Here is a 26,140-nt window from a genome sequence, read left to right as displayed (position 1 = left end):
AATCACAGGTTACAGATCTTATCAATTTATGTACAAAGAATTGGAGTACTTCTGGAAACAGGTTTCGCTTAGTACGGTGTTGTTCGAAAAGTGACATGGGCAAGTAACAGCCTTTTCAGTAGTGATTCAGCGCGTCAGCTTTCGGGAATAAAATCTCACGATTTATAAATTACATCAAAAATACGTTTTTTTTATTAGTTTATAATTAGGGAACGGATTTGTAGGCGCTAAAAAGGAGATATTCGAGGACTTCATAAAATTAAATTTAGGAGTTTATATAAAATCAACTATTCTATAATTTTAATTTTAGTAAATATTCCAATTTTGGTGGAATTTATGCCTAGAGAACTGATATTGACAATGAGTGATAGTGAACTGAGGACTCAAATTCTATCAGTGAAAGAGAGTGATTGGTTAGTTTCATTTCGCATAACTGGGATGACGCGAAAACTAATTTCTAAGCTCTCGCCTATCCTGAACAACCTACCATCCCATTAATGCTAGGATGGACTTTTTCAAACGAAATTTGGTTCCGGAAATTAGGTAAAATCTTCTTTCCCCTTCTAAGACCAACATGGAACGAACTTGCCAGACCAGTGTTTGAAAGAAAATTTTTATACATTTTAAATAGCATTTTCGTAGTTTTTAGGGCGTTTTTGCCTTTTTAGTAGGTATCGGTATTTTTATTTCAAATGTACAAAAAAATACAAAAAAAAAATTGCATTTTAGGTATAAACGTAGTTTTTAGGCATTTATAGGACTTTATGATTAATTTAGACGTTTCTAGTCGTATAGAATTTTAACAACAGGATCCTATGTATACGAAACGTAAAGATATCTTAATAACATACGTCTAGGACGCAGCAAACAAAATAGGTACAGAACTACAAATCCGTTCCCCAGTTATAATAAGTGCTGCAACTGTCGACCATACTCTCTAATGCACATTTCACAACTTTTCAAAAGAATTCTAGACATGCCGGTAGCCTGGATTTCGTCCGTATAGATAGAATTGTAACCTAAGCTGCATGGTTCGTTTAGTTTAATTTATGAACAGCTGTTGTCTTAAAAGGCTTTAGTTTTTACAAAATTTTTTCACTTTCCAAACTGATATTTTGTATACACTGTCCTGTCTCTTGAGCTTTCTTAACGATTCCAAGGAAAACTGTTTTAACCTATACTCTATTCTTATAGTCGTTTTTCTTGGTTATTTTACGACGCGTTATCGCCTACTATGGTTATTTAGTGTCTGAATGAGATGACGGTGATATCTATTAGTGAAATGAGTCCAAAGTCCAACGCCGAAAATTATCCAGCATATTCTCTTAATGAGTTAAGGAAGAAGAATGTAAATTTTAAATGTCTGAAGAAATGAAAATGTTTGTTAGATGACAAATAAACATGAACGAATAGAATTCGTTTAAGAAATGTAATAAATGTTTCCAAAAAAATATAAATCACCAACGAGAAAGTTTGAGAAGTTATTTATAGTATTTCATCAAAGTATTGAAACGATTACATTGTGTGACAAATCAAAATATGACTATGCGAGAGTGGTTTTCGAGTCATTTAATTTTATTTCAGGTGACAGGCTACCACAGAGTGCATCCATCTTCTACGATGTCTCTCGTCCGTCCTCTTCTCTAAAAAAACAAACTCGTAGTGCACATCTCGCGCTATATTTTGAGCAATGTGTCATGTCACTGAGTTAAAATTGAAGTTAAGAACGGGAGCTGGTATACGAGAGACTACAAACTTTGATCAATTAACTCATTTGACTGCTAGAACTGATGTGTTGTAGCTAGTGTGTAAGAAATCATTGTAACGCATGCGCAGTAGGTGCCATCTATTTGCAATGTAACGGTCATTACCGTTTAAGACCTACCGCGAGATGTGTACAATGATTGTTCCTTACACAAATAACAGAGTCGTCCTCCGTAAGGGAATCAGAAGCAGTAACAGAAAGTTACACACATCAGAACCAACGTTGATTACACTATTGGAGGAGCCATCAACGCGTTGGTTAGATTTCCGTTGGGATGATTACCTGGTTGGAATTTTTTCCGAAATTTTCGCTAACTGTACGGTGAATGTGATGTTATAACTTTTCGAATATTTTGCTTCATGTCTCCAAATACCACACCTAAACTCATAAAGTATCGTGACTTGAAACGTATTGATGAAACCCAACTACTTGAAGACGCAATAAAGATTCCCTGGGACTCAATATGGACCTTACATACTGTTGACGAGAAACTTGTTAAACTAAATGAGTATATTATAAATTTATATGACAAGCATGCTCCTATAAAATCTAAACGCGTAAAAAGGACACCAGCACCATGGATGACTGCTGACATACGTAGTATGATTACGGACAGAAACGCTGCATTCAAAACGTTTAAACATGACAAGACAGAAATCTCTTATAATTATTATAAACTCTTACGTAACAGAACTACTCAAGCCATTAGAAACGCAAAACTGAGACATTTTCATAACATCTTGAAGGGGGGAGCTGACCCTTCCCAACTGTGGAGAAACTTACGGACAATTGGCTTAGGAAATCCCAGTATTCAGGTAGACAGTGTGCCAGTTTCTCTTGACGAACTAAATGACCATTTTGCAACTGTACAGTCAATAACCTTGGATACGGTCGACAAACAGCAGACAGTTAACGAATTACAAATGACTCCAATTCCGGATAGAGAAATATTTTTCTTCACTTATGTCACAGAAACTGAAGTGAGAGCGGCAATAAAACGTATTACTTCTAAAGCTGAAGGTGTGGACAATATTACTATAATATTATTGAAGAAAATATTGGACATAATACTGCCGATATTAACACATATATTCAACGCCTCACTCATAACTTCTACCTACCCGAACCTCTGGAAGAAAGCCTTTATCCGTCCGATCCCTAAAATCAAAACCCCATTATGTGCAAATGATTTCCGTCCAATTAGTATCCTACCTGCCCTATCAAAAGCTCTGGAACGTATTGTTCACAAACAACTAATGAACTATCTAACTGAACATGCCTTACTGGACGAATACCAATCCGGGTTCAGAAATGGACATAGTACAACTACAGCACTACTAAAAGTGAATGAGGATATACGTGAAGCCACAGATGAACGTAAATTAACATTGCTGACATTACTTGACTTCAGTAAGGCATTTGATACAGTTGACACGGACCTTCTATTATGTAAATTAAGACTTCTGAATCTTTCTGAAAGTTCTGTTACTTGGTTTGAATCCTACCTTCGCGAACGTCAACAATGTGTCATTGCATGCGATTATTCTTCAAGATGGTGTGTCGTGATATCTGGAATTCAACAAGGATCAGTTCTCGGACATTTACTCTTCATGATTTATATTAATGACGTGACTAAAATGATAAAACACTGCAAATACCATATGTATGCTGACGACTTGCAAATTTATTTGTATTTCCACCCTGATGAGACTAGTGACGCAGTAAATAAAATAAACGAAGACTTAAATTCGATTTCACTGTGGTCACACAAATTTGGATTGAGGTTAAATCCAGAGAAATCTCAAGCAATCGTAATGGGACATAATCGTCTACGAAGTACTCTTGATAGTGGTACTATACCACATGTAACATTGAATGGGATTATTGTTAAATACAGTGAAGCAGTTAAAAATCTTGGCATTTTTATGGATAGCGATCTAAATTGGAACACCCAAGTTACACACACTTGCAAAAAAAATATTTTCTCAACTTCACTCTTTGTTTCATATGAAAGAATTTCTACCACTTAGTCTAAAAAAAAATCTTATTCAGTCGCTTGTAATGCCCCATTTTGATTATTGCGATTCCTTACTAACTAATGTTAAGTTCACTCTTAGCTGAGAGACTACATTCATCTGCAATACTCGTAATTTTGACCATATAACACCTTCCCTCCAGTTACTTTCATGGGTGCGTCTGAAGGAACGAAGAACAATACATTCACTGTCTCTTCTATTTAGAATCATGCATACTTCTACTCCGAATTATCTCTTATCGCGCTTTCAGTTTCTTACAACTCTTCGAAACCAACATCAAGCACTTCTTTCTATCCATCATCATAGAACGTCTTTATACTCATCCTCCTACACTGTAGAAATACCTCGTCTCTGGAATTCGCTACCTAATGATGTCAGGGACTGCCGGACTTTATCACAATTCAAAATTAAATTGGAAAATTTTGTCTTGTTTAATGCTTTTAGACTGTCCTAAAATGACATAGGGTAACTAAAAACCCCTCTGGATGCTACAGTTTTGGTTATTTTCTTCTTATATTTGGTAAACAGTAAATTCAATGCATTACCTTTACATTGTGCTCATAATAACAACTACAGATATTTCAAATTTACTTTTATTAAGGATTTAGAAAAATGATACAAAGTGCCATTTTACCTACAGTGTGTAGGTAAAATGACATACCCACTTCTTGTACATCACAAAATGCTTCTATTTGCAAATATCGTAAGTGAATGTCTTTGCTTGTTTAGATAATCCTACACACTCACTGTGGGCCCACATAGAACATTTAATACACCTAAGCCAAGATTCTTTTGGCTTGGAATGACTGAATAAGTCGTTGCAATATAGACACGGCACATCTCCACTGTCACTTTCATCAGAATCTTCATCATCTTCAGCTACTTCTAAAGAAAGTTTCCTCCTTGCTTGTTGAGCTGCCCTTCTTGACTCTACTAGTTTCTTTTGCTGAACTTTAGCCTTCACTTCTGTAAGATAAGGGCTACTTGTCAAAATTTGTGATCCCTCGTGCTTTCTCTTCCTTGTCGTCTGTTTCGCAGATGAAAGTGGTGAAATGTCGGCTGGTTTTAAGAGTGAAGGTGATGTGGTGGGTTGGGAAGATGGTAAAGATATTGATGGAGTATGTAGGGCAGATGTTGTATATGATGAAGGAACAGGTAGGGAAGATATTGCAGATGTTGATGGAGGAGGTAGGGCACAGGATGTTGAAATTGGTGTTGGAGCTGTATTTCTTTCTCTTTCATTTTCAGTCATGTTTCCAACATCATTTTCAAAATTTTCCTGAATGACTCTGTCCGTTATTGCTGCAGCATTAAAGACGTGGTCTGGAAACACATCAGGGTTCAAGGGCCAAATGCCTGTCTTTGAAAACCCACTGAGAGCATTGTGGTTAGTTGCAGCCTTTCCATATGCCACTGAAAATAAAGCAGCAATCTGGTATTGGGTCACGACCCTTCCAGGATGTGTTCTTAACCACTTTGATATTTCCTGATTATAGAACACTTTCAATGGAGCAAAAAACGATACATCCAACGGTTGGAGTCGATGGGTGCAACGAGGAGGGAAAGAAAGCATTTCTATACCATTTTCCTTCGCATAGGTCAGAACATCTATATATTTGTGGCTTGAATGTCCATCAATTAGAAGGAGCACTTTCCTTTCCAAAGTAGGATTGGCATATTTCTTAAAGTGTTGCAGCCACGTGAGGAACAGTTCTCCAGTCATCCATCCAGAATCATTAATAAGCCCTAATGTGCCTGTTGGTGCTCCATCGAAAAGTTCATTTTTAAATTTCTTCCTAGCAAAAATCAGAGCAGGTGGAGCAAAATTTCCTGCAGAGCTCATGCAACAGACTACAGTAGCATGTTGGCCTCGTTCGGCGCTGGTTACTGCCCCAACTTGCTTCCTGCCTCTTTCTGCTAGGATTTTCTGAGGCCTTTGAACTGTCGATAAAGCTGATTCATCGACGTTCCAAATCCTTGTGTCCTGAATGTTGTTTTCAAAAATTACCTGCTGCAGCTTTTCGAAAAACCTGCTGACTTGTGGCTTGTTGAAAGCTTGAGCCCTTCCGACAGAAGTTGGTTCAGGTTGTCTCAACGCAAGTTCTGGGTGTCTCTTTCTGAAGCCACGTAGCCATTCCCAACATGAAATTATTTTATTTTATATTAATGTAGAGTATAGAACAATTTAAGGAATAAAAATGCACTTAAATAATGTGATTGTTGAAGGAATACCTACCAGCCAACTTAGTTTCATGACTGAACCTATTTTCAAGTCCATTCCGCACTGCTGGTTCATATGCTAACTTCCTCACATCACATAATGTTAATCCAAAAAGACAAAGTTCAAATTCCTTAATGTGGTGTACAAGTTCAAGTTCCAAATCATTTGAAAAAGTGGTCTGATAACGACCCAATCCTTTATCTACACCAACAACTTGCTTATTTTTTCCCTGGACTCTCCTCCTCAGCGTGGTCTGTGGGACACCGAAAGTCTTTGATGCACGCAGCCACCCCATTTCTTTCTTGTTGACTGCATCAATTGCCTTTTGCATATTTACTATGTCCCAACACTGCCGATTGCTAGTCCTCTTGTAAACCCCCACCATTATGACTGCAATGATGATAATAATAATAAATAATAATATTGTTAATACAGGCCTAATAATAATAATAATAATAATAATAATAATAATGATAATAATAATAATAATAATAATAATAATAATAATAATAATAATAATAATAAATTTAACTTGTTTAATGATAATATTTAAACAAATAGAAACGGATTGCGTTCACACATAATAGTGTGGGTAAAACGACACACTGCCATTTTACCTACATAGGTAGTGTGCCATTTTACCTACATACGTAACCTTGAAGATATCTTGGCATTGCTCATAGACACGTGGACATAAAGATAAAAATAAAACACGAAAATATTGAGAATGGAACAGTTTACTTACCCTACTGGTTAGAAATTCCGTAGCTATCCTCTAACCATTCCAATGTACATGCAAAACAGAGTGCCCTGAAAATTCACTACCTCGATGAAAATAGATTTTGCTCTAGCTAAACGAATAACACACAAAGGCGGACGCCATTCACTGTTGTTCATTGCTACCAACTCAGGAACATAACCAGACAACGGAAAGTGCTGCCACTAACGGCAATTACAAGAAACAAGGGGTATGTCATTTTACCTTAGTATGCCATTTTAGGACAGTTTCCCCTATTGCTAGAAGTGTTGATTTGTGTTTTTTTTTACTCCAATTAAAATCGCAAGTTTCTTGTTTGTTAATTAATTAGGATACAATTAATTATACTTAATCACTCATTTAAAGTTTGTGTGACTGCAACCTGTGTATATTTTTGTGTGACTTTACTTCGTTTACAGTGTTTTTTCCCCTTTTTATTTCTGTTATTGTATTTGTATTCCTGGTGTTGTGGAAGAGAAGGCCTGATGGCCTTAACTACACCAGAATAAATAAATAAATAAATAAATAAATAAATAAATAAATAAATAAATAAATACCATCTTATCACCAATTCCATTAGAGTTGGGGACAACTGGTCACAGAAAATTGGCCACAGAGGCAACTCGCCACATAATTGAAATTCGTATCAAAGACAATTCGCCACATAATTGAAATTCGTATCAAAGACAATTAGCCACACATTAAAATTCAAGGCAATACTCAAATTCACAACAATTTATAATATATTTCTGTGGTAACACAAGACAAATCTAGAAGCTGTAAACTACTCGTAAATAGGAACTATGGCGGAAGAAATTCGCTTCTCAAAATCAGAAAGAGGCTCTGACAAATTAATATATGTTGGCTACATGAACACGAGACTTAGAGAAAATAAGAATGGAGTTGTTTGGCGCTGTGACATGCGTGGCGGGTGTAATGTAACAGTGCATCAGAAGATGGAAGCAGTGTCGTCAAAGAACCGTCAGAACACAAGAATCATTCAGCAGACTGGGGAAGGATTAAGGCAAAGGAATATGTAGAGAACGTGAAGGCAAGGGGGGGACTTCCCAAGAACCAACGTCTGTAATTATTGAAAATGAGTTACAGCGTATTGCAAGCGAAGCCAATGTGAATCTACCGAAGAAACCATCTATTAAAAAAACTGTGCGCCGTGCCAGGAAGCTGCACCTACCACCTGAACCAAGGAATATTGACGAACTGAACGTTATAGCCGACAGATACACTAAGACCATACAAGGATAAAGGTGGTTGTTGTATTTTGAACCGGAGGACTACGTGAAACTTATCATACTTGTCACTAATTCACTTTTAAATAAATTGTTACGGTCCCATTTTTGGATAATGGACGGTGTGGCAAATTGTCTATATGTGGCAAATTGTCTATATGTGGCAAATTGTCTATTTGTGGCAAATTGTCTATCTGTGGCCAATTGTCCCTATTACCAATTTTCTTTGGCCAATTGTCACAGTTACCAATTTTCTGTGGCCAATTGTCCGGAACCGATTACATTAACGTTAAATGACCTAATAGTTCATAAAGCGTCGTTAAATAATCGACTAAAACATTTGATACACAGTCTAGAACTCTAGAAGGGACAATAGGCTTATTGGCAAACGTGTACAAACTACTAATTTGTGTCCAATTTGAGTATATCAATACAGTCCAACATTGGAAGGCATTTAGAATGTTTTATTTTCGCTGGCAGAGTTAAGACCATAAGGTCTTCTCTTCCACTCAACCAGTCTTATTCAATACAATAGTTACATACATATTTAAATTATGAATATTTACAACACACGTAAAAGATTCTCCAGCAATATTCTTCAGTTAAACTTTGAGGAGTAGTAGCCTACATGTTTATTTAAATTGAGATAAAACCTCTAAGAAAAAGTAACAACTTAATTTAATTCAGTCTATACGCAATATATAAAGAATTATAATTAAGTTGAGATAGTTAGTTAGCTTAAATGATGAGAATTAATTTAATATAAGTTTACTAGAACTTTGTTATAGGGAGCAAAATAAAATTCTAAAATATATTGATATAATGAGAATATTAATGTAATGAGATTTTGCCATTAGAGGTTTTGTATTCAATTGAGAGAAATTATGGTAATAATAAGAATGGATAGATGTTAGTTTCATTATAAGTAACAAATATTAATCCGTAATTAATCTGTTAAGTAAGAATTTATATAATTATGACCTAAATGAAGTTATTGTCCAACAATCCCTTACATCACTCGGAAGCGAGTTCCAATTTCTAGCAACTGAAACTAAATAGGATGAAGAATATAAAGATGTGTTGTAGTAGGGTATAATGAGTAAATTGTTATGATGAGACCTAGTACTTAGCTAATGATATGCGGTAAATTTTGAAAACGAGAAACCAAATAGATTGGGGTAGCTGTGCGTAGAATTTGAAATAAGAGAATAAGAGAATGCAGGGCTCGTCGGTCGCTTAGCCTTAACCAAGACAGAATTTGGAAAGACGGAGAAACATGATTATACTTACGAATATTACAAATATAACGGACGCACGCATTATGCACACGTTGTAGCATGCTGCTCAAATTTGCACTTAGGTTACTTAATAATATAATATCACAGTAGTAGAATTGTGGCATCACGAGTATGGCATTTATTGCATAGTTTAGAGCCGTCTTTAAGAATACACTGAGGTGAAATTTAAATGTTCTTAAACTTTTGAACTACATCGTTGAAAATATGTACGGATATCATGCTGCACACAAGTACAGGGACATCATTTTATTTTTACTTGCATTTTTATTGTATCTGCATTTCTGAATGTACTTCACTCCCACCCCTTCACTAATGTCCTTGCTCCCGTCAGACACACAAACTTACGGCCGCTGTTGCATTCGAAGTCTTCAAGCAGTGAAGTAAATACTGCAGTATATAGAGTGTTTCATAAATATGGTTGCGTTTTCTATAGAAGAAAGAACCTAGGCTATATTAATAATATCGTACTAAAAATTATATTCAAGAAACGATAAATTCAATTTCAGAGAATATGCTTCAAAATGTTTTTAATAATATGCGTAAAGAATTGAAGGCTGAATTGTAATGAACGGCAACTATTTTCAGCAACTTGTTTAAAAATTCAGATTAGCTTATTTTGAATTGAGGTGGTTAGAAGCAAAGGAATGCTAGTGACATTTGTAATAACATGAGTTAAGTGCATCCAGTGTAAGCTAAAGTATCTAAAATTTTAGTGGCAAAGGGATATTTTAATCGCATCACACATTAAAATTTAAATAAAAATTTCACCGATTTTACGAAAGCTTAAATATTTAAACCCCATTTTCTCAAAAGTAACTTAAGTGCACTTACAGCCCTTTACTTATGACCCCCTCAATTTAAATGCACTCTCTATATTGTATGTTAACACCAATAATTAATATGCTAAATAAAGTAGACATTACATAACGAACATAGCCGCCTGAAAAGTTGAGTTTTTGAAAAAAGAATGTTACTATTCTACTGTATTTTGATAAATTCCGTAAAAGTGATGATCAAACTGAAAATCGTAATATCGTATTTCCCTACAATATAAATGGATACACTACTTTTCTCTCCTCCTATACCTAGTAAAATGATTTGTTTACATATTGCACTAATAACATCAAACTCCTGTAATGGAAGGGGGCAACAGTGTTTCCGAGTATAGCCAGGTTAATGTTAAAAATGTTGGTAAAAATAAAGTGATGTCCCTGTACAAAGTTTCATCTGATTTAGTCCAAAACTATATGAATTATTAAAATTTTTGTTAATTTCATTGTAATTTTAACTATCATTATTAGTCCTACAAATTTCAAAGTTTCTCTCTGAAATTTCCTACAATTATTAACATTCAGATTCATTTACACTTTTCAGATTATTCATCAAGAGCTGAGGAAAACATATTTTACATAGTCTATAGAATAATAAAAAAACGGTTAACAATTATGTCAAGCAAAATAACGTGTGTGTGTGTGTGTGTGTGTGTGTGTGTGTGTGTGTGTGTGTGTGTGTGTGTGGGTGCGTGTGTGCGTGCGTGTGTGTGTGTGTTTTTTCTCCAAAAATGTTACGGTTTAAAGAATATCCTGATGCAATGTTTTATTAAGCACATGTTTAATAAATCCCGCAAAAAAGAATGCACATAGTACGAAATTTGGAGTAGAAATTTTAGTAATTCAATATGTAAAAATAGTGAATTACAGCATTTAGGGAGGAATAGGAGTTTGAAGAACCTTCCAGGGCGTGGAAAATTTCTACAAATGGCAGGAAAAAACAGCTAAATTGAACAGGCCTATCTGCATGAAAATTTATTAAGAATTTTTCTGAAACAAATTATATACAATGTAGAAAGCGAAATATATATATATATTTTTTTTCCACCAATATTGACAAAATTTCACTTTAGTAACGTGTTATATTTGAATACCTATCACAGAGACAAGGTTTACAATATCATTCAAACATCATCACATTTGATATGAGTTGATTTTTTTTTTTGTATCGTTCAATAAATGTAGAAATAATCAAAGTTCCAGAGTCAGTATTGGATCCAAGAAAATTATTTCTTATGATTAAAATCTTTCATAATGTTAAAAACATGCGGAATATATACATTTTACATTAAATCATAGATCTGTCCCTGGAGAATACTTTTTGGTAACTGGTCTAACCAATAGATTCCCATTTCCGTAGGGCTATATTTCCTTTACTCCTACACGAACCGAGCTCTAAATGTCAAAGGTTTGATATGGTACAAGAAAAGGTGCCACCATATTCAACTCGTGTAAGTTATAAGGTGTCTCAGCAGGAATGTAAAATACTTCAGGATAATGTAGTTTGGATAAATCTGCATCGATTTAATCTGATATACTTATGTCCGAAATGTAACGATTGAGAAGTTATTGATGGGCAAACTTTTAAATGGAGAGAGGCATTATAGACGTATTTCTACGTTTTAGAACATTGTGATATGATGCTTTATTGAAAATGCTGTGTTGTTTCAATAAGTTTATTTTAATATTAAGTTACAAACTCAGTATGAAAATGAAATAATTACATAAGGCAAATTAGTAAGGTTGGCCTTCTTATGCATTCCATGAATTGTAAAGTCATATCAGGTGTCGATATCGGTTGTACTCATATTTCCGACCTCAATTAAATATTTGAAGTTTCAGGTAGCATCCGGTAAACACGGGAAAACACACAGCTAGATGGAACTCTTAGATTGGGAAAACGTTGTCTGCATTCCTTATCAGCAGCCAACGCATTGTCGTCACAAAATCCATAAACAAAAAGCATGTCTGCATATTCACTATAAGAGTACACGAATTAAATGCCAAATGAACGTATGCGCAGTCGCTGCGGTACTCAGATGCTGACGTGTGCAAAAGATCTGGCGTAACACGTCGAGTATAGTACACGAAACCCCAAGATGATCCAGAATTTCTCCCCATAATTTTTCCCCAACCGTTAAGACTTCAGACTTAGGTATATCAGGTTAAATCGATGTAGGTTAACCCAAACTACATTATCCTGAAATATTTTGCATTTCTTCTGAGAAACTCTGTATAAGTGACACATGTGATGGATTAATTTATGGCGGCACGATATACGTGGAATCTCCGTTCGTTAACACAGTCTCGCCTTGTGTAACATAATCGTATACATTTATATTTGATACTGTGTCATTTCCAATGTCATCGTACTGCACAGGTACATTGTCTCGCTCTTGAGATGTGTCTGTAGACTGTTTGAGAGAAGGTCCAGTTCGTATAGTATTTGATGGAACAGGTAGCGAAGATACGTTGACTTGGGTTGCTGGTCTTCCTGTCATGCCTACTTCTTCGTAATGTGGCAGCACATCGTCGTACGTTGTGCTTAGTCTACGTGAGGAAAATAATCTCTTATTGTAACATACTTTGATTTTCCAGATAATTAAAAACAGAATCAATACAAAAATTGTCGACAGTACATAAATAATCATATATTTATTTCTATCAAGCCCTGACGAGGAAGCCCTATTCTTTGTTTCAAATAAGTCTGTTGGTATTGTGATTGTTGGGTATTCAAGTTTGTTACAAGTCGTGTCGAAATAAACGCGAAACCAGTTAATCTCATACCCTGTGATACGATCCCTGCACGTGGCTTCTACCTCATTTACATTGTTTAATATCTGCATTATACGAAGAATTTCGCAATTACAAAGAAATGCGTTTCTACTTACGTAAAATTTCCTCAGGGAGATAAGGGTGAAAAATAGCGATTCATCAAGATGTGTAATTTTATTTTCAGTAAGTACTAAATCTTCTAATTTAGTTAGAGGAGCAAATAAATTAAGCGTTAAGAATGCGATCTGGTTATGGGATAAGTCCAAACGTAAAAGCTCTACCTGATTAGAGAATAACGCTGATTCATTCAGTGTGGTCAGTTTGTTGTAAGATAATATCAATGTTTGTAATTCAGTTTGTGCAGAAAACAACAGAGAATTAATGTATGTTAATAGATTGTGGGACATGTCTATAACTATTAGATTTTTCAGAGAGGAGAATATCTCTGAGTCTAGTGAAGCCAATAAGTTTCTTGACAAATTCAAATACTCTAAATTTTCTTTTTCCCCAAAAAAATCAGACTCTATCATTAATAACCCCGCATCATTAATGGTGAATGTTCTGAGCTTTTTGAAATTTATGAATGCCGGGAAGTCGTTCTTCGCAATGGCTTGAATATGTCTGCCACTGCAATTAAAACTGATGATGTCACATGTTGGTTGTGGGCTGTTGCATTCTGGACTCAGCTGGCATTCAGTTGTAACAGTTGTCCAAATAACAGCAGTCGTGCTCCAAAATAACAGTAGAAGCGACATATTTCTGTAACAGATATGAAAGATTTTAAAAAGGGTTTCAATCTACAGTATATCATAGGCGGACAGGAATCGGGCGTGCCCTGTGCAAGGTAGGGAAGTACTGGGCAGATGTTGCTCTTACCATGAGGCAAGAGGAGTTCAGTGCTGCCACTCAGTCGCTAATCAGTAGGGTTTTTTACCTGGAGTCCATGGACCCATTGGAGGTCCTTGGATGAGCTTCAGGAGTTACGTGACAGTCACATAAAGATTAACATGTATATTCACTATATTATTTCAACGTAAAAGGTAGAAGCATATCTAAAATTGTTTCTCGTTTTCTTTACATTATTTTAGACAGTGGTCCATAGTTTCCACCAGATTTTCGATGGGGTCCGTAACTCAAAAAAGATTAAGTACCAATGTCCTAGTGAGATTGACAACAAATTTGATCACTTAATTTCAATGTCATGTTTTTTTTATTAGAGAGTTGTACTTATAATATATTTACATTAGGCCAATCTAAACTACAAGATGTTTCGCTTTATACATTATCTTTTATGTTTTTGACGATAATGTTTAATTACTTCATTTCAACTTCTTTTCAAGTTAGACGGTGATTTTACGATATGTTTAAAAAATATCTGCACAACGAAATGTTATGATTTTGCTTTATGTAATTCCTTATATGTTTTTTCCTCAGTTTTGCAATAAGCAGGGAAATGTTTGTAACAATACTGTACTTTCCTAAAACAATTTCCCTTATTGACGACGGATTGCTTTAATGTTCTATCATTTGCATCTCCAATAGTATTATTATATTGTATTGTATTATATTTATTTATATTCCATATATTCGTACATCGCTTCAAAACTAGAATATGGAGCACGTAAAAAAACTTTAATAGTAAGTTACTACAACGTCTTAATGCATAGTCACAGTCTAGTTGAAATATATACAGAAGGATTTTACAATATACCGAAGGGTTTTACAATGTACTAGTACAATTGAAGGGGTTAGTATTAATACTTAATGAAAGACAAAAATATCCATGCAGTGTTGTTGAATGTCATATATTCATCTGCAGAATAGAAAGTGTGAAAAATTAGGTACCTCTTTAATTTCGCTCTAAATAACCTTATGTTTTTAGCTTGATTTTTTTCATCCATAGGGAGGCTATTAAAATAAAATTATTACTGTCATATAACTCACTCCTAATGGTTGCGCTTGAAATTTACGAGGTTTGGATTTGTGCAGAATTTGATTGAGAACCAATCACATATTTTGAGGAGAATTTCCTGTTGAAGACTGGCTGTAATTATTATACTCGTGCTGTCTGCAAATAATATGGAATAACCTATATTTTTTATTAGGGAGGCCTAATATTGATCCTTGTGGAATTCCATTAATAATGATTCCTCATATCGAGGCAGATGTTTGTTTCTGCATGCCTTGTGTTTTAATGTGGCTCAACGTTATATTTTTTCACTATAACAGAGTTTGAACAGAAAAAAATTGTTCCTCTCATTGGGGATCTTGAATTACTTCAAATGTAATGGTGATACTTGTTATGTTCTATTTGTAAATAGCTATCTTATTATAGCATTAAATATTTCAATCTCTAGTAATTTCATACCCAAATTCTACGTTTAATTTGTACTTCAGTAACTAATATTTTATTTGTTCTTAATTTCTACAATAAATTGTCCAGTCTTTATTAATCAGGTAATATTTTGGTATTTTGATTTTATTGTAACTGTAATTTAATATTAATTGTAATTTTAATTGTAATTGTATTCTTAATATTGTAGTAGTAATCTCCTGGCAGAGGAAAGACAACTCCTGATGATGTTATCTTTACCAGATTAAATAATGAATAAATAAAGAAGGAATGAAAGAAAGGGAAGAAAAGGGAGAGAAAGAAACAAAGAAGTAAATAAACAAAAAGTAAAGGAATAAATAAATAAAAAAGAAGGAAGGAAAGAAACAAAGGAATAAGTACCGGTAACTGAATAAGTAACTGAGTAATAAATAAGTAAATGGATGCTCAACATCTACTTGAAGGATTTAGTGAAGAACTCTTCTCAGACAATGGGAGAAATGATGATAGTAGGAGAGAGAAGAATAAAGTGCATAAGATTTGCTGTTGATACGACGTTGTTAGCACAAGAGATGATACTAAGGGAAATACTAATGCAGTTAAATGACAGCTGTGAGCAGTATGGGATAAAGATGAATGCAAACAAGACGAAGACCACGATTGTCGCAAGAAAAAGAAGGTAAACTTGCGAATTCTAAATGAGACAGTAGAGCAAGTGGACAGCTTCAAACACTTGGGGTGTACTAATGTAAGCAGTAACATGAGCTGCTGCCAGAAAGTAAAAAATAGGACAGCAATGGTAAAGGAGCATCTTCTGCGTACCTCTGAAAAGTAATTAAGGAAGAGACTAGTGAAGTGCTTTGTGTGGAGTGTTGTATTTTGTGAGGCAGAAACAAGTGAATAGAAACGACTAGAAGCATTTTAAATGTAGATATGGAGAAGAATGGAGCGTGTAAAATGGACAGACGGAATAAGAAATGAAGCTGTGTTGGAAAGAAGGTGAAGAAAGAATTGTGCAGAAACTGATCGGGAAGAGGAAAGGGAATTGGTTGGGTCACTGGCTGAGAAGCAACTACCTATTGAAGTATGCACTGGAAGGAATGGTAAACGGGATCATGTGCGGAGACCAAGAGGAAGGCAAATGCCGGGTAATATTTTGGCGAATCCTCGGACCTCATTTCATCTCACTACATCTCGCCAAAATGTAAAAAAAATTGTACAACATTGTAAAAATTGTAGAAAATTACTAAATTGTAAAACTATAAAAATTTGTAAAAATTGTAATTGTAATAATGTAAAATGTTGACATGTTCCACATCTTAAAGCTTCATTGCTCATGTAAGATCTATGGAATAAAATAAATGAATGAATGAATGAATGAAAGAAAGATTTGTTTGCAGTAGAAGACCTGTCCTTGGTGGAACACTATAAATGAAATAAAAGTAAGAAACTTTTTCTCGAAATCTGTTGAAGCTAGACTCCTGATTTTTTTCATCTCATGTACACATAACTTGACTTTATGCTGAAGCAATACTTTTTTTCACTTACTTCCTTAATGAGAAAATGTTTTCTTTCCCACTCGTAAATTTTTTCAACAATTTCCGATACACTTTCTTCTGTAACATCTCCAAATTTTTAAAAAGCTAGAAAACATTGCTTCTATACATTTACAACATCCAAACAAAGAATCCTTGGAAATTTCAACTTTTTAGATTAAATAGAAACTGGCTTCGGTTATAAATATTTAAAGTTTATTCTTTTATATATTTTATTGTTTAATTTAATTCCTATATTTAAAATATGAGGGCCGTATGAAAGTGAACGCATGGTAAATATTAGAGCTGATGGTATCATAAACGATACTGAAATAACATTTTCAAAATCTAAATATGATATAGTGACTTCTAAAACTAACATCTTATATTAAGAAAATAACGTATCAAAAAACGACATACATTCCGTAAATTGTCTATTGCGCCATGTAGGATTGTAAATTTTGCATTAATAACAAATTTCAGAGACATTTTGAAAATTTAGAAAAACTTAAGAATGTAAATTATACACTATGAACTTCCCAAATGAAATTGGTGCTAGAGCGTAGTTTACTGAATGAGGGAATCGTTACTTACGTAATATACTAACTTTATATAGCTACAGTCTGGCACATAACGCTTGAAATACAACTCTCAACTGATTCCCGCGTAACGCCAATTCCGCCGCTAGGAGCGGTGTTAGTTTCTAGGAATTCGTAGCAGAACATTTAAATTACATTGAAATTTGAGGCATTTTAATGGACTTATCATTGCTTATTAAATACGTCGTACAGAATTTTATTGATAATGGATGTCATTTCCTAACATGTGTGTCTCAGTTCTATATTAAAGTAAATGGCAATCATTCTTTACATTAAAAGATATTACATATAAACTGAAGTAGGCCTACTATCTTCCTGTATTTAATTTCATACACCATACCTATTCGAAAATAATGGAAGAAATTTAATGCGTTTTACATGAGCACTGTAACCTACACTTTTCACATATTTATTTCATTTATTATTATTATTATTATTATTATTATTATTATTATTGTTATTATTATTATTATTATTATTATTATTATTATTATTATTATTATTATTATTATTATTATTATTATTAATGAAATATGTTCATCAATCGTAGATCTGTATGTTCCTTCTTAGTTGATGCTAGACACTTATAAAGTAACACCAATGACTATATAATCGTTTACCTTTTGAAGTTTACAATTCTTCTAACAGGCGTAAATGTCTCATAGGGAGAGGTTCTTCTCTTGGCACTGTATCACTGTCGTTATTGAATAAGTCCAGTTCACTATCTAACTGGTAAAGTCACTTACGTCATGCATCCTTCAGTGAGGAACTTCCTCTCTCGACTTGAGGATGTTGACAGAATTTGGTTTTACCTTTAATCTCAATAAAATCATCACAAAATAAAAGTTAAGAAAATATACGGTACTCTTTAATAAATATATTTTATAAAGGAGGCAGAAAAACAATATTTGATAGCATCAAAACTGTGGAATCCTTTTACAATTTGTATAAGTGGAAATATGCTGAACATGGAAGAGTCTAAATATCACTTTTAAAGTATACAACGTAGTATTTAAAAAGTAGCCATTTAAATATGACGTCATTACTGAATTTCCAAGTGTGGTAGGATCCTGAATCTTTGGTGACACATAAAATAGGGTCTGTATATATTTTTATTTATTTTTGCACGAAAGTGATATTTGATCGAAAATAGTCGACATTTAACTGTATCTATCTTTAAACACTCTTTGTTCCATGGAGGCTGCAACACGATCAAAGTTTTCTTCCAATTCAATGCCGTACCGTACTTCATGAGGAAACTTGTCGAGGATTGATCCAATATTGACAAGAATTTAAAACTTATACTTCAAGTTCATTCTAACATTTGTAGGCCTACTTACATAATTTACAATATGAACTTGTGAATCCTTTGGAGAATAACTGGGTTATACAAAACAATACTGTATTTATATTACTTAATTGTACGGTAATACAGAGAAAACAATGTGTTTTGGGCACCGGAAGGTATTCGATACATTATAAAATTGGAAACATATAAACCATTTTTTTTTTGCATTTAATCTTAATAGTATGGCATTTTAAAATAAAATACTCCTGTGACATCTTAAACATCGTTACATGCAAAAGAAAAGCGTATTTCATATTTAACACACACTAGATTACAGTAGAGGAGGCAAGACCTGTCGTGTGACCTTGGCCTTTGCCACGGCTATGTCACCAATGGGTAAGGAAGGGTAAGATTAGTTTTAGTTTGAGATGAACTTCAGTGTCAGTAGATTTGTATAATATTAACCATCGTGAAACAAACTCTCTTTTTAATCGTCCAACCTTCGACTTCTCGCAAAGCTCATTGCCAGGTCTCGCTTCCTCATCTGTACCTTTCAAACTTCAAATTACGGAAGTATTTCAGTTTGCTATGACCATGCATTAATTAAAATCCTTTAATTATAGATGATTATTGCATTCTCATTTTATTTTCTTTCGTTTGACGGAAAATAAATTACTGTGCGTCGTCTTGGTTTCTATCAAGTTTCCGCGTCCTCAACCGAACAGAAATTCCCATTTTGTCACTATATCTTCATTTGCAGTAAATCCTTCCTCTCGATGCTTAGGTTGTTTCCCCATGGAAAGAACGTCGTTTTTCCTGTAGTATGTTAGTGTAACGACACTTAGGATCAATAGTCTTAGCACCACGAGTTAATAACGACCTATAAGGAACACGATTCTGATAGATACTACAGTACGATAACAAGTAAATATGTTCAATTAGCTGGAATGCCAATTACCACGTGCAGGTGAAAAATATCGATAGGTCCAAAGCTTAAAGCCCGGTACAGACGCAAGGTTTTGTACATTTTGCGTACGCAGATAAAACTGTGTGAAAAAAGTTGCAGTTCACGATTGTCCACACAGTGTCGTTTTCAAGACCGTCTTTTCCAATCAGTTCTGCTGAATCCATCACGGGAGGGACGCTACTCTGGTCAAAGTTTGCAATTTTTCTTGCCAGAACAGAACAAATTAAACTTCTCAAATGTAGAGTCAAGTAGGGCTAATATCATACAGTAAAAAAAGTCGGGCTAATTTGATACAGACTTTAAAATGTACCTAAGACTCAGTTTGAAAATCCCTAAAACTCCTATTATGGAAGTAAATATTATGCTCTTCAAGAAGCGATATTGAATAACATTTAAATAAATAATTATCAGCCTCATAAATGCATTAAAAGAAAAGACAGTTTTGTTTCTTTTAAAAGAACTCTGATGTACTGTAATACTCGGTTACATTTGTTATTACTCTTGACTGAATAAAGATATAACAAATTTTTAAATTTCATTTTACTTAGAATATTGTCAGCTTCATTTCTGTCTAAAGAACGACTGTGAATGTTGAGCGGTCTAGCAGTAATTTTATTAATATATGAATGAGACTGGCTTTATGTTACACACTTAAGGGCTATTATGATAAGCTAGAAGGGCTATTAAGATGTAATGTTTACAATGAAATAAGTTGACCAAATTGATTAATTTTCTAACTAAAAAAAATGTATAATCTCTTGAGAATTATTTAATAATTTTTCAGCTCTTCAGAAACGTTGAAATTGACATTTTGAAACATATATTACAGAATGAGTTAAACAATATCACTTATGAACTTATTTTCATTTATTTACCTAGCAATCTTAGCTTAATTAATAGTCCTTCTTCTTACTGTTCAAATTCAACACAACTTTGGAAAGTACAGTAGGGGCAAAAAACCGAACCGACCATTGCAGCTGATTTCAGAGCCTTGTTCACTCCAGAGCACGATAGACTGGTAACTAAGACTTCCGTGGTTCGAATCCTGCCTGGGAAAGAATTTTTTTTTTGTTCCTTATTCAAATTTATTCCCAATACTTTTCGATTGTTGGTAAAATTCATGTTCTGGGAATAATAAGTTAATTAAGTAGTAAAATATCGCTGCAATCAAAACGTATTCCTTCCCAGGCAGTATTCGAACCACGAAAGTCTTAGTTACCAGTCTATCGTGTTCTGAGTGAACAAGGGTCGGTCCGGTTTTTTTGTCACTACTATACATTCATCAGTATTTAAAAACGCATTTTAATTTATTTTAGCAATATAAACTGTATCATAATTTTCTCAATATTACCTTACCCACAAAAAAATGTATTTTGACATATAGAATTTTTTTAGCATTGGCAGTAAGGCTTTGAAGTTTGAGTAAATTGTTTAGTGGTAAATTTTATGGAAAAAGAGGTCATTACAAAAGTTCCTAATTCTTATTGTTAGTCAATTTTTTTGTAATTTCGATCAAACTTTTACAAGAAATATAATGAGCATCTGTGTGTATCAAAATAGCTTTACTTCATTGCTCGGTATATGGCCAGATTTATACCACTCCTTGCTCGGTATATGGCCAGAATATGCCTATAGCTGTATCAAAATAGCCCACACAGAAGACTGTTATGATACAATGGTTTTGTTTTAATTTCATCCATTATTACAAATAAAAAATAAATTTCACTCCAAATCCTTCATATATCTCTAAAGTAGCATATGTCTTAATTCTTTCGAATCTGTATATGCTTTGATAGAAAAATTACAGCAAAAGATTAATTTTTTGTATCATGACCCTATAAGACGTAAATTTTGTCTCACCCCTTGTCCTAGTTCTTCACAAAATACAGCTGGCTCAGCATCCATGGTAATTGAAGGGTTCAGAGCCATATTGGGCCAAGCGCCATTTAGTAAAAACGAAGAAAGTAAGGGTTAAAATTAAATGACGAGGAGAACAAGGGAAAGACAGGGAGAACAAGGGGAAGACAGGGAGAACAAGGGGAAGACAAAGAGACAAGGGGAAGCAGGGAGGACAAGGGGAAGACAAACGAAAAAGTAGGATGACAGGAAGAAAAGTAGAAGACATGGAGAAAAGTGTAAGACAGGGAGGAAAAGTGGAAGCCAGGGAAGATACGGAGAAGAGGGTAAGGCAGGAAGAACAAGGTGAAGGCAGTAAAAACTATGAGAAGAAATAGAAAACAAGGGAAAGACAGAGAAGAGAAGGGGGAAACAGAGAGGAAAAGGTAAAGATAGGGAGAAAAAGTGTAAGACAGGGAAGACACGGGGACGATAGAGAGAAAGAGGGAAAACAGGGAAAGCAAGGAGAAGACAGGCAGAAAATGGAGAATTAAGTTAAGAAAGAGGAACGACAGAAGGAAAGGGGAAAGACAAGGAGAAAAAGGGAAAGCTATAGAGAGAAAGGGGAAAACACAGAGAGAAAGGGGAAAACAGGGGAAAAGCGGAAGATGCGGAAGAACAAGGGAAAGACAGGGATGACAAGGGGATGACAGGGAGTACCAGGGAAAGACGGGGAGAACTAAGAGAATACAGGGAGAACAAGGGGAAGGCAGGGAGAACGAGAGCAAAGCAGGGAGAACTAAGGAAAGACAGGGAGAACTAAGGGAAGGCAGGGATAACTAAGGGAAGACAGGGAGAACGAGTGGAAGACAGGGAGGGTAAGGGGAACACAGGGAGAAAAAGGAAAGGAAGTGAGTGTCATTTTCAAGAAATAGTTGTTACATGAAAATGGCATAGTATATTATATATTTTTCATATAATAAAAGTTAATTTAATATAATGTCTAAAGTTTCATTTCACTATTTAAAGATCTCCCGTTTCTTTGGCCCATCCTGTATGAAGGAAATAAATTCATAGTAAAAGATTTTGACATCGAAATTTAAAACTGTAAATATACCTTAAGCAAAATTATATTAACTTGAGCCGAAATATTCGTCTTCAGTCAGGATAATTTTTCTGAATACAAATAAAAAAATGTATTTTCGTTTATTTTATTTCTGAATATACGTTGTTTTCAACAGATGTGTCCTTTGCAGGAGTGTTATTTTTATTCTCCCCTACGTAAAGATCATTTTCAATGGAAACTACAGAAGGTTGTAAGTCTTCGGTCTGAGAATCACAATACAGTACATTTTCAACAGAGATTTCCGATGGAGAATTGTTGCTTGAAGGTTTACCACTAACTACAGAAGACAATTTATTTTTTCTATCGTGTTTCTTTCCCATATTTCCTGTATTCACAGTGTCTAGTTGTTGTGTCCACTCGATATTTTGTCGTATATTATCCAATTCTTCGTATTGCGCAGGTGTATTGCTCTCATCCTTGATCTCACTGTACACATCTGCCTTCTCCGTATTCGTAGAAACCTGCTGGGGTCCAGAGTGAAGTGTATTTATTACTGACACTTGATATGCAAGACCTTCATCCGACGGTTCCCGATCAGCCTTTTCTTCTCTTGATTTTCCTCCTTTTGATAACAAACTATTACATGCTTTCGTTGAAGTGTGATTACTTCCTCTTAAATTGTCTAATTCTTCATACTGAACGTCTCCGTTCAAATCTATTTGACTCAAATCATTATTTGATTGCATGGAAGTGTCTGTAACTTCTAATATGACAGAAAGACGAGTCTTTCTTGTAGGAATGACGTATTCGTAGAAATGATGCTCCGATGAAGGGCGTGAAGTCTTTGAATTGTTTGTATTTCGTAATTTTCTTCTCCAATAGTAAACAGTAACGATGAGACTCACACACACTAGAACTGCCGCAAATGAAATTACACTTATTAAAGATGCGGAATTATTTTGGGCCTGAGAATTAGAGAAATTACATGATGAATGTAGCACTGTCCAATTTGATCCCATGACTTCAGATGGACTGTAACATGTAGCTCCAGTTGATAAGTTCCTACCCGCACACCATAACATAGTTCGTTTTAGTTTACAGTTACAAATAAGTGGGTTCTCATATAGTGAGATTACTTTTATCGTTTTTGGAAGACGTTGAAATATGTTGTCACCCAAAGAGAGGAGTTCATTCTCATGCAAATACAGTTTGACAAGATGTTTTTGGTGTGAAAATATTCTACTGTCATTAAGAGATTTCAACTTGTTCTTATTAAGAAATAGGTAGTATAATTTTTCAAGTTTTGAAAACAGCAGCGGATGTAGCGTTTCTAGAAGATTGTTTGTGATTTCAAGAAGAGTTAAATTTGTTAGGCTGTCAAACACATCAGCATCCAAATGGGCGAGTCCATTATTGATGAGATACAAATGATCAGTCCACACGTAATTTACAGGATAAGATCCTGATTTGATTTCTGTAAGGTTCACATTTGTGCAATCAATGGTACGACGAAGTATTAAATTTTTGCAGTGATTGGTTTCATTGGTAGAAAGTGTTGTTTCCAAAGACATCACTACGAGGATTACACAGGTCACTAGCCTCGCCATTTCAGACCACCTCTGAAAACAAAGATATATTCCTTATATTACTACACCTAATAGATGAACATTTAGTAATTCACTGTCAGGAAAATACATAATCTAGTATTTACAGTATTAGACGCAGATTTAAAAATTGTTGTAGTAAAAAACGAACACCATTTCGTATACGTTTTACTTGTTTCGAAACAATTCCGTTCTTTATATTACGAAGGATATTTCCTATTAGGATTTATTTTATTCAGCTGTTATTCAAAGACATATACAACTGAAATAAATCAGTATGCATCTGAATAATGATTTCATACACAAGTATTCTTCTAAATTTAGAAAATAAACTGAATCCCCGCTAATTCGGGTTTAATTAATCCTGAATTCATAAAAATTCGAACAGTTATTTTTTACACATGATACTTGGACATTAATACTTCACACGTTGAAGGCAGAAGTGAATGTAAGGCATGAAACATGCGTTAATAAATTCAAATTATCCAGTATAAGATTTATTTAGATATATTAAGTGAATTGTGTGGATTCTATACCGAACTATTAATTTAGATACATTAACTGAATTTGTGAATTGTAATCCGAATTATTAATTTACATACATTAACTGAATTTGTGGATATAACGTGAACTATTAGTTTAGATAAATTAACTGAATTTGTGGATTATAATTCGAACTATTATTTCAAATATATTAACTGAATTTATGGGTCGTGTTCCGATATATTAATTTAAATAATTAACTGAATTTTTGGATTATAATTCGAACTATTAATTCAGATACATTAACTGAATTTGTCGATCGTGATCCGATATATTAATTTAGATACATTAACTGAATTGTTCTATTGTAATCCGAAATATTAATTTAGGTACATTAACTGAATTTGTGGATTGTTATTCGAACTATTCAGTTAGGCAAATTAACTGAATTTGTGGATTGTAATCGAAACTATTCGTTTAGATAAAATGATTGAATTTGTGGATTGTAATCCGAATTATTCATTTAGATAAATTAATCGAATTTGTGGATTGCAATCCGAACTATTCATTTAGATAAATTAACTGAATTTGAGGATTGTAATCCGAACTATTCATTTAGATAAATTAACGGAATTTGTGGATTGTAATCTGAACTACTCATCTAGATAAATCAACTGAATTTGTGGATTGTAATCCGAACTATTCATTTAGATAAATTAACTGAATTTTTGGATTGTAATCCGAATTACTCATTTAGACAAATTAGCTGAATTTGTGGATTGGAATTCGAACTACTGATTTAGATACATTAACTGTATTTGTGGATTGCAATCCGAACTACTCATTTAGATAAATTAACTTAATTTGTGGCTTGCAATCCGAACTACTCATTTAGATACATTAACTGAATTTGTGGATTGCAATCCGAACTAATAATTTAGAGAAATTAACTGAATTTTGTGGATTGTAATCCGAACTATTCATGTTGATAAATTAACTAAATTTGTGGATTGTAATCCGAGCTATTCCTTTAGATAATTTAACTGAATTTGTGGATTGCAGTCCGAAGTATTCATTCAGATAAATTAACTGAATTTGTGGATTGTAATCCGAACTATTCATTTAGATGAATTAACTGAACTTGTGGATTGTAATCCGAACCATTCATTTAGATAAATTAACTGAATTTGTGGATTGTAATCCGAACTGTTCGTTTAGATAAATTAACTGAATTTGTGAATTGCAATCCGAACCATTCATTTAGATAAATTAACTGAATTTGTGAATTGTAATCCGAACTATTCATTTAGATAAATTAACTGAATTTTTGGATTGTAATTCGAACTATTCATTTAGATAAATTAACTGAATTTGTGAATTGCAATCCGAACTATTCATTTAGATAAATTAACTGAATGTGTTGATTGTAATTCGAGCTATCGGAAATGTTATTTTACCGTAAAAGAAATACTTTACGACGTACGTTAATGACAGCAGCGCA

At 34.0% G+C, this 26,140-nt stretch overlaps 1 protein-coding gene across 2 annotated transcripts in view; it reads right to left on the bottom strand.

Moving 5' to 3' along the window:
• Positions 1–1,663: 1,663 nt before the first annotated feature.
• LOC138709055 (uncharacterized) overlaps positions 1,664–26,140 on the bottom strand; it is a 30,207-nt gene continuing 5,730 nt past the window's right edge. Inside the window, exons 2-4 of one of the 2 annotated variants that reach the window (XR_011334818.1) lie at positions 18,016–24,171; positions 6,768–13,688; positions 3,922–6,412 (exon numbers count right to left, since the gene is read on the bottom strand). Coding sequence is in view for 1 of the 2 variants with exons in the window: in XM_069839550.1 (XP_069695651.1) it covers positions 4,490–5,644 (1,155 nt within the window). In the remaining variant the exon portion in view is untranslated. Of the gene's footprint in view, positions 13,689–18,015; positions 24,172–26,140 lie in introns of both variants that reach the window. The other variant, XM_069839550.1, reaches the window with a different exon arrangement.

Source organism: Periplaneta americana, chromosome 11 (assembly GCF_040183065.1).
Source record: "Periplaneta americana isolate PAMFEO1 chromosome 11, P.americana_PAMFEO1_priV1, whole genome shotgun sequence".
NCBI classification, from domain to species: Eukaryota; Metazoa; Arthropoda; class Insecta; order Blattodea; family Blattidae; genus Periplaneta; species Periplaneta americana.
Note: the sequence above shows the minus strand (reverse complement) of the source record. Positions and strands in the feature narration are given on the sequence as shown.